The sequence below is a fragment of the Tarenaya hassleriana genome, unplaced genomic scaffold, assembly GCF_000463585.1.
Source record: "Tarenaya hassleriana unplaced genomic scaffold, ASM46358v1 Cleome15, whole genome shotgun sequence".
Classification (NCBI taxonomy): Eukaryota; Viridiplantae; Streptophyta; class Magnoliopsida; order Brassicales; family Cleomaceae; genus Tarenaya; species Tarenaya hassleriana.
Window position 1 is genome coordinate 871,145 of NW_010964923.1, and position 9,987 is coordinate 881,131.

Sequence of the window (9,987 nt, forward strand, 5' to 3'; positions counted from 1 at the left end):
TAATATATATGTATTTGAATATATATATATATATATATATATATATATTTCAATTGATTTTTTAATTAAAATCCAAATTTCCAACCGATTTCCATTGGAATTCCATTGGAATTTTTTTAAAATTTTCAAAAAAATTTCCAACCGGCATCCGTTGGAATTGTTTTCTAACGAATATCCGTTGGAATTCCGTTAAAAATTTGCCACCGATTTTTCCAACGTTAATCCGTTGAAAAGTTCCAACGGATATCCGTTGGAAATACCGTTGGAAATTTTCAACCCAATTTTTCAATTGAATACGTTGAAAATTCCGTTAAAAATTTCCAACGGGTGTTTCCAACGCATTTCTGTTGGAAATTTTCAACGGAATTTTAACGGAAATCGTCGTTGAAACGCCATTGAAAACCCCGGACAAATCCGTTGGAAAATCCGTTGGAATTCGAGGATTTTTTTGTAGTGGCGGAAGATGGCCTTCTTGTTCTGCAAATAAATAATCTTACTATTTCCTTCACGAGGTTTTGCGTTTTTTCCCCGATCCTAACGACTTTTCTTGCGTTTGAATATCAGTTCATAACAGTACCTGATTCACGTTATGATGAGATCAGATTGAGTCCAGATTTCATTATGGAATATATCTTCCCCGGTCGATGTGTCCCTTCTTTAGCTAAGGTAACATCTGCAATGGCTTCTTCATCAAGACTATGGTAAGTCTTCTTCTTTAGCAGATTGTTAAAAAACTTCACGCTCAATCGTCTTTATCCATAATCAATTCTTATATATGTTGGATACGCAGTGTCGAACACCTTGAAAACATCGGAATCCATTACTACAAGACTTTGAGATACTGGAGACAGAACTTCTTGGAGAGACAAGAGTAAGAAAAAAGAAAGACCGAATCTTTTCATACGTTTGATTCATTCGTTTGCTAACATGGAAGAAAACCGATATCTATGCAGACAAGTTAAAGCTCTCGGATTCGACGATAAATTCATGAGAAAGTGGGAATATTACTTGGAATACTTTGCTGTTGGTTTCAAGACTCTTACACTCGGAGACTACGAGGTAACAACGGAGCATTTATGCGATATATAACTTGATATGTGATAACGTATTTCGTGTTTTCACGGGTTGTAGGTGGTGTTTTCTCGTCCCGGAAACACAACTATGTTCGGAGATCCATAAATAAGCTTCCCTTCGGCTCGTTGTTCCTGCTCTTAAACTGAGAGCTATATGAACGTTTCGAGTTCTTTATCATCAATATATAACTACTCCACTCTTGCTTTTCCTGGTCTGTATAATTTGACGTATGAATAAGAGCTTTCATGAATGGCTCTGCTGTTTAAGGCAACAAGTGAGTGTTTACTGTGAATGTGATCCCATGTCTCTGGATGAATCTTGAACAGTTTCAGACAACATGTGTGTTAGATGTTGATAACATGTATATATTAGTATATTTTTGTATAATATATACATTGTATTTTACGATATTTATATGTTTATAAGCTTTGTCGTGTACAATTTTATTGCGATTTTGATATTTATATATTTTGCAGGAAAGAACGGAAAAGGAGCTTCGCCGAGATACTTTCATGGGAATCAAACGAAAACGGATGAACGCGAAAATCCTTTTGTAAAAAAAAAAGTATATATATTAGTGCGTAGGATAATATATATATGATATATGTGTATATAATATATAGTTTACAATTATATATAAATATATATAGTACGAACGCGCTTATATATATTTGTGTACACATATAATTATATGTATATAGTTTGCATGCGTGTGTATATATTATGCATGTGTATTAATAAATATATATATATATATATATATATGATATGCGTATATATGTATATATATACAATACGTAATACATATATAGATATAATATAATTATATATATATAAATTCATGATGCGTGCATATATAATATAAGTACAGTATACATACGTATTAATATATACATATATATATGACCGTGTATGCTTATATATTAATATATATTTATATTATACAATCATATATAAATATATGTATATGTACATATGGATATGTGTATTTGTATATAATTATATAGTATGCATAAAGTAACGCATGTATATATATAATTCGTATATACGTATATCATGCATATGTATTAATAAATATATAAATACACATATATGTGTAATGTGCATTAATATATACATATATACAAATGTGTATGCATAGGTATTAGTGTGTGTGTATAGATACGTAACATATGTATGTATGTTTATGCATGTGTATCTTTGTATATTTACTATGCATATAATTACATATAGTATGAATACATATATACATATATAGTATATAAGCGTATGTGATATGTGTAAATATATGTAGTATGCATGCGTACTAATTAATATATAAATGTGTGTACGCATATATGTATAATATATATACATATATATAATATATAATGCATATGTAGGAGACAAGAAATGCAAGAGACAAGACAAGACAACGTACGTGCATGTATATCATAAAGAAAAAAAGGAAAAAGCAAAAAGAAGAAGACATGATGGGATCCAAATTAGCCGCAACATCCGCTCCTTTTCGTGATTGATTGCACCAAAAAGAAGACATGTATTTTTATCACTCTTTAAAGGGAGTTACAAAGAGATTAGGAGAGAGCGAAATACGCATAAGGACGCAGGCCCTCTGTTTCAGATTGGAAGAAGACGCTGCAAATATTTCTGAGCATTTCTTATCCCTCTTTTTATTTATTTATGAATTTCCGTTCAATTGTTGTGGTTATTCCTGTATTTACCATGTTTTGTGGGTTAGGAATTTATGGGTTTGTAAGGATTATGTGTGTTTAATATTTCTCTGTAATCATGAACTCTGTGAATTGGTTTGAATGAGTGAATTTTAATATTGCAATTCTTGCTGGCCACTTGACTTGTAAATTCTAGGATTTAAATTTACATAGAAATATAAAATTCGAATCCGGAAACCATCCATTCGTTTAGGTGATTTTCCATCGAGAGGTGGTCATATCACTTAGGAATTATGATAGTAAACTTAATGCTCTTAGGAGTTTTACTCTATTTAGAACCGAGAGGTCGGTAGTTTAGAACTCGTAGGAAGTGAGGAGAGAGACTCGAGAGAGTAATCTCCTCTATAGAAAGAGCTTGAATTCCCCATATCACAATCATAGTCACTGAGATAAATCTGTAGAAATGATCCTTACCAACCCTTAAATTCCGATACTTGCAATGTTTTAATTAAATTATCTTGAAACCACTATCTGCATTTTCATCATTTTATAATCACCATCATCACCACTCAAAATTATCGTCTCGACCGAAATCGAGTAGAACCCGTAATTGTATTATTAATGTCCATGCGTCCCTGTGTTCGACCCAGTAGCGGACCCACACCAAATTTTAATTGAGGGCATAGATATATAATAATGTATATATATACCCAATAAAAAAAGAAATGGCATGAAAAAATCAATTATACAAAGACATATTTTTAACAACATTGGTGGCACGTGTCCCCATTGGTCATAACGTGGATCCGCCACTGGTTCGACCCTAGATACTGCGATTGACCCGTGCACTTGCGGTAGTTGAATCTAGAAAAATAAAACGAGATTAGATCACACCCTAGATTAACATCAGATGTGAATGTGATCTCATGTTTATGCGGATAAATCTTGGACAGTGTGTTAATGTGAATGCTATCCCATGTCTGATAAATCTTAATCCAACAAAATTGTTACCACATAATTTTAGATTTTTTTTTTCCAATTTTTAAAGAAATATAAAATACATATATACACACACTAAATTTTATAATGAAAAAATCATCTAAAAATATAAAATGATATGTATTAGTGACGGTGTACTCGACTTCAAATGGTTGTATTTTTTCCCTTTTTCCTTTCTTTTTCCCTTTATCAAGTTGATTAATTTTTCTAGTAGAATTAAATTTCGTATATTTAATTAAATTCCTTTGGAAAGTGGCAATATTAAAAATACGACATCAATCTAGCCGCCATCATTTTAAAATATACAATATGGTGTAGAAATACAGGCTGTCAAATATTCCGTTTTAGCTTCTGTATTATTGCTATTATTGGTCGTTTTTGTAAAGTCGACGGTTTCATCTCCATCTTTCAGGCTATCAAATCGGGAAAGTACATATGGCTCCGTCTTTTGTAGAAACAGCGGCCAGGGCTTTCGTCACCAGATTCATGGGGCAGTACATCTCAACCGGTTACGTGACGTAAGCACCGACACGAAACCTAAACTCAGTAGCTCTCCATATGAACGTTTTACGTTTTTCTCTCAACGTCAGATGCGTTTTCTTACCACGTGACCGAACGACAGTCTGGTAGAAGATGGAGGAACAACGTTCGAGTTCGGTGGGAAACATCCGAAATGCACCTTGAAATCCGTCATGAAGATCCACAGTCCTCAGTTTTACTGGAAGGTAAAGTACAAAGACCAAGTTGCTAAACCGTTCTTCCACCGCTCACTCAAGAATCGGATTCTTGATTTTACTGTCAGGTCATGACCGAGGCGGACATAGGCCTTGCGGATGCTTACATCAGTGGAGATATTTCGTTCGCTGACAAGGACGAAGGGCTCCTGAATTTGATCGTGGTAGATATATATATATATATATATATATATATATATATATATATATGAATGTTTGCGCGTTTGCATTTCTGTATTCTGATAAACGTCGTAATGTGTATGGGAAATATTTAATTTATTGTTGGCATTATATTATAAGTGAAAGTGGATTTTGATTATTCCTGATATTACATACTGGATATACTATAACAAGAATGTTGATTGGATTTCATAGCAAATACATGAATTTTTTTTTCTATATCTTTCACGCATAATAATAATTGTAACAATATAATAATTGCAAATATTTTTATAGAAAATCTGAGCTACCACTTAGACTAAAATATAGAGATAAGTATAAATAACATTTCGGTTTTGATCTTTCGCATGCAGATTCTCATAGCTAATAGAGATCTCAACTCATCGAAATCAAATCTTGCAGAGAAAAGGTAATGAATATTTCACCGAATGCGCTGTAAGCTCGGCGTGCTAATTTTGTCGTGTACTCGTCTGATCTTTGTAGGCGCTGGTGGAAACCGATGTTTTTCACTGCTGGTTTGGCGTCAGCAAAGTACTTTCTAAAGCATGTGTTTAGAAAGAACACCTTAACACAAGCTCGTAGGAACATTTCCGATCACTATGATTTGGTAAATTGTTCTTATAGATCCTTACTTACGTTTTCAATCTCGACGAACTTATTAGTACTCTCAGTTAGTATCATTTCTTGACCGGGGATCATTCACAGAGTAACGAGCTGTTTGCTCTATTTATGGACGAGACGATGGCATACTCGTGTGCGGTATTCAAGGTGACGAACTAAACTTCCATCGAATTTCTCTACTAAAAAAGCCTTCTCTTATTCGGGTTTTTACGCTTTTGCAGTCCGATGACGAGGATCTGAGAACAGCACAGACGAGAAAAATTTCTCTTCTGATTGATAAGGTAAGCAATCCTCGTGAAGAAACACAAAAGATAACGTTGTGCTATTACAACACACGGACAGAGTGTTCTTCTCATTTTTTTTTCATGTCATTATGGTAAAAAATTTCAGGCGAGAATTGAGAAGAACCACGAGGTTTTGGAGATCGGGTGCGGTTGGGGAACCTTAGCTATAGAAGTTGTAAGAAGAACTGGATGCAAATACACCGGCATTACCTTATCGATCGAACAACTTAAATACGCCGAAGCAAAGGTCAAAGAAGAAGGGCTTGAGGTGTGTAAAAAGCTGAAAAATGTTTTTTTTTTTTCAAATCACACAAGGAGAACAACCAACAAAGAAATTGCTAGAGAATTCAAATATAAAAATACAAAAATATAATCATTTATGTGTATATATATTGTATTATTAAATCCATTACTACAACTTGCTGAGCCGTCACAAACGATTTAGAGACCCTATACAAAATATTTTTTTATTTTTATAAAAATATTAAATAAGTTTTTTAATTATATTAATTGATAAATTTAATGTTAAAAAGTCACAAACTTAACTCAAAAACTGTAAATATTAATGATAATAATTACAAAATTTTATGTCAAATACAATTTTAATTAGTTATCATATGAATATTAATAAATATAATTACAAATTATTAGTATTTAAAAATCAATTTTTTTAAAATGTGGGGTCCATCAAATTGTGGAGCCCTATACCCTTCTCCTCTTGCACATGACTTTTTAAGGCTCCGACCTTGGGTACTCAGCTATCTACACCCGTCACACATAAATTATAATATCATAAGAGTTTACTACATAAAATTATCTAACGATGATGTCTTGGTTTCAGGATCGGATTACGTTTGAGCTCCGCGATTACCGTCAACTATCTGATTCGCGTAAATACGACAGGATTATATCTTGGTAATAATAAAGACCATATCTATGTTGTGTATAACCGGCCGATAGCTTAAAGCATGCTTAATGGAAAGATTATCGATGTTTCAGCGAGATGATAGAAGCGGTTGGGCATAAATTCATGGAGACGTTTTTCAACCGCTGTGAATCCGCGCTTGCGGAAGAGGGCTTACTTGTTCTGCAAGTAATCATTGTCTTCATTCTCTCACTTTTTCCTTCACGAATTTCTTTCTGTTTTTTCACGATCTTAACGACTTTTCTTACGCTTGCACATCAGTTTTCAGCGGTACCCGATTCACGTTACGACGAGTCTAGGTTGAGTCCAGGTTTCATTACGGAATATATCTTTCCCGGCGCATGCCATCCTTCTTTAGCCAGGGTAACATCTGCCATGGCTTCTTCATCAAGGTTGTGGTAAGTCTTCTTCTTTAACAGACTGCGAAAAAGCTTCACACGGAATCGTCTTTATAGATCGTTGAAACGCAGCATCGAACACGTTGAGAACATTGGGATCCATTACCACAAGACTCTAAGATGTTGGAGACAGAATTTCTTAAAGAGACAAGAGTAAGAAAGATGGGATCTTTTCGTTGTTCGTTCATTCCTTCTCTGTATCCAACACGTTCACCCGTTTTCTTACATGGTAAAAACCGATACCCATGCAGAGAAGTCAAGGCTATCGGATTCGACGAGAAATTCATCAGAAAGTGGGAATATTACTTCGACTACTGCGCAGCTGGTTTCAAAACACTTGCACTTGAAGTCTACCAGGTAAAGCACCTACAGTGACATGATATGCAAGAAACAAGCATTTCTGAGACACGTAAACTTGATATCGGGTAACATATTTCGTTGTTTTCGCTGGTTGTAGGTGGTGTTTTCTCGTCCCGGAAACACGACAATGTTCGGAGATCCGTACATGAGCTACCCTTCTGCTCGTTGTTCCTGCCCTTAAACCGAGAGCTACATGAACGTTTCGGGTTCTTTATCATCAATACATAAATACTTCACTCTTGCTTTTCCTGGTCCTGTATAATTTGTTTTGTTGTATGAATAAGAGCTTTCATGATTAATGGCTCTGCGGCTGTGTTTAACACAACAAGTGAGTGTTTACTGTCAATGTGATTCCATGTATCTTGATGAATCTTGAACACTTCCAGACAACATGTGAGTGTTAAATGTGAACGTGATACCATGTCTCTGCGGATAAATCTTGGACAGTGTGTTAATGTGAATGCTATCACATGTCTGATACGTCTCAATCCAACAAAATTATTACCACATAATTTTAGATTTTTTTCCTTCAATTTAAAAAAAAAAATCAGATATACCTTGAGTTATATATTTTTAATTAAGGGTGGAATTTAAAATTTTCTTAAAAAATCATTTAAAAAAAACTAATATGACATGTATTAGGGATGGAGTACTAAGACTTCAAATTGTTATATTTTTTTTCCTTCTTTCTTTTTTCTCTTTTATCAAGTTAATTAATTTTCCTAGTGGAAACGAATTTCGTGTTTTTTTTTAAATTAAATTCCCTTGGGAAGTGGAAATATTAAAGACAAGAAATCAATCTTGCCGACAACATTTTAAAATATATGATGTGGAGTAGAATACAGCTGCCGAATATAAATTTATGCGGGGTTCGCATATTAATAAATTGTTTTCAGAGATCATCTTTATTAGGAAAAAAAAGAGTTGTTATATTAATAATTGCTCATAATGCGATTTCATTACGTATTATATTACAATATCACATCTCAATTAAGGCATTTGAATATTAACTACAGATACGTACACTCCTCTAATTCTATCTTTTAGCGTTTGATATGAACTTCTCAACATGTCTTCTTTGGCTCGAAAAGTTTAGAAATCAGAACGTCAATAAAATACCTTATGCGTCGGATAAATTATTTTACAGAAAGAACATTGAATTTAAATAAAAAAAATTTTATATTGCTTATTATGGAGTGCGTAGGCCCAATTTACACGTAGATTGGACCTACGGAGCCTTTCTATTTTTGGTACTTATCAACTTCGTGGGATTAATTACGTAACGAGCCTTTAACTTCTTGGATATATATATTTATATATTTATGGAAGGGACCGAACCAGTCTCGATCCAAATAGAGAAAGAGGAACGACACGTGTTAGGTTTTGGGATTTGGCTAATCAACTTGTTTGGAAACCATCTGAAAATTTCATTCCACTTGTAATAAACTAAGAAAATAGGAAATCATTGTGGAATTTTCCTACGAAATATTATAAAAATAGTTCAAAATTCAAGAATGCATCTCATTGGCAAATAAGAGAGCTTCTTCTTCTTCTTTTTTTTCCTTAGTTTTTTTTTTTTTTGCGTGGGCATATGAACGAAGAGATGAGGGTTGCAGTGATAGGAGGAGGAACAAGTACTGGATTGGCGTCTGCTTATGTTCTTGCAAGAGAAGGGCTCGGGGTAGTCTTGTACGAGGAAGAACACTGTCTCGGAGGCAATGCCAACGACACGATTCGCGTTGATGGTGCTGACGTGGACCTCGGGCTCATCCTCTTCAATCCCGTAAGTCTTTAGTGAATTGTTTCGGCTCTTCAGAGTTTCAATTCGTATAGAGTTTAGATATCATACGAAAATGAAATTCTTCGTAGGCAATATGTCCGAACATGATGGAGTTCTTCGAGGATCTTGGACTGGACATGGAGGTTTCAGACATGTCTCTATCAGTGAGCCTTGACAGTGGCGGAGGAACTGAATGGGGAACCCTAAACGGCTTCTCGAGCTTGTTCGCTCAAAAGAGTAACGTTCTTAATCCCTTTTTCTGGAAAATGATCAGAGAAATCGCCAAGTTTAAGGATGATGCATCGATATACGTCGACGAACGTGAGCGTGACCGTGATCTCGATCGAACCGAGACGTTGGGGCAATTCCTCAGGTCCTATGGCTACTCTGAGTTGTTCCAGAAAGCTTATCTGGTGAGTTCTTCTTCGCGGGTTTTGACCCATATTCCCTTGCGTTTGCTTGCTTGCTTGCATGACAAGGAAAGTGACCGTGTTTTCGGGACAGGTACCGATATGTGGCTCGATATGGTCACGCCCATCAGACGATGTCTCGAGCTTCTCCGCCTTATCCGTTCTTTCGTTCTTCCGGAACAATCATCTGCTTCAGGTGAGAGAGAGAGAGATCACACGTCTTTGCCAGCACGTTTGGTTTCTCTGTTGCTTCTTGACTTAATCCGTCGTTTTCATTTCAGATCTTTGGAAGGCCGCAATGGCTGACTGTCGCAGGACGTTCCCGAACATATGTTGCAAAGGTACATAACATGGTTACATGCATGGACCTTCTCGAACATTTCGCATATGTAATCGTATCTCTTACGTATACTGCATATGTACGGACGGATCAGATTAGGACAGAACTGGAACAACGAGGATGCAAAATCAGAACAAGGCGTGAAGTACAGTGGGTTACCACTTCTGTTAATAATGGTCTCTCCCCACCTCCTCTCCCCCCCCCCCCCCTTT

General features: G+C 35.2%; 2 protein-coding genes and 1 pseudogene across 6 annotated transcripts in view; all 3 read left to right on the top strand.

Moving 5' to 3' along the window:
• Positions 1 to 1,420, top strand: part of LOC104809093 — a 2,886-nt pseudogene extending 1,466 nt beyond the window's left edge.
• A 1,243-nt stretch (positions 1,421 to 2,663) lies between these two features.
• LOC104808652 (tuberculostearic acid methyltransferase UfaA1-like) lies at positions 2,664 to 7,656 on the top strand. Of its 3 annotated transcripts, none has more exons than XM_010534380.2 (14): positions 2,664 to 4,261; positions 4,366 to 4,468; positions 4,546 to 4,641; positions 5,011 to 5,066; positions 5,141 to 5,264; positions 5,363 to 5,425; positions 5,500 to 5,559; positions 5,669 to 5,830; positions 6,404 to 6,477; positions 6,562 to 6,655; positions 6,749 to 6,885; positions 6,958 to 7,038; positions 7,137 to 7,242; positions 7,343 to 7,656. In XM_010534380.2, exons 1-14 carry the CDS (start codon positions 4,179 to 4,181, stop codon positions 7,424 to 7,426), a joined length of 1,323 nt encoding a protein of 440 aa, XP_010532682.1. In that variant the 5' UTR covers positions 2,664 to 4,178; the 3' UTR covers positions 7,427 to 7,656. The 3 variants fall into 3 exon arrangements, with proteins under 3 accessions (XP_010532682.1, XP_010532683.1, XP_010532684.1); XM_010534381.2 differs by having other exon boundaries at positions 6,749 to 6,879; XM_010534382.1 differs by having other exon boundaries at positions 4,172 to 4,261; positions 4,334 to 4,468.
• A 1,053-nt stretch (positions 7,657 to 8,709) lies between these two features.
• Positions 8,710 to 9,987, top strand: part of LOC104808653 — a 5,233-nt gene continuing 3,955 nt past the window's right edge. The window contains exons 1-5 of one of the 3 annotated variants that reach the window (XM_010534385.1): positions 8,710 to 9,028; positions 9,115 to 9,438; positions 9,530 to 9,631; positions 9,717 to 9,776; positions 9,870 to 9,951. In XM_010534385.1, coding sequence (XP_010532687.1) covers positions 8,837 to 9,028; positions 9,115 to 9,438; positions 9,530 to 9,631; positions 9,717 to 9,776; positions 9,870 to 9,951 — 760 coding nt within the window. In that variant the 5' untranslated portion in view covers positions 8,710 to 8,836. The remainder of the gene's footprint in view (positions 9,029 to 9,114; positions 9,439 to 9,529; positions 9,632 to 9,716; positions 9,777 to 9,869; positions 9,952 to 9,987) is intronic. The other 2 variants (XM_010534384.1, XM_010534383.1) reach the window with 2 other exon arrangements.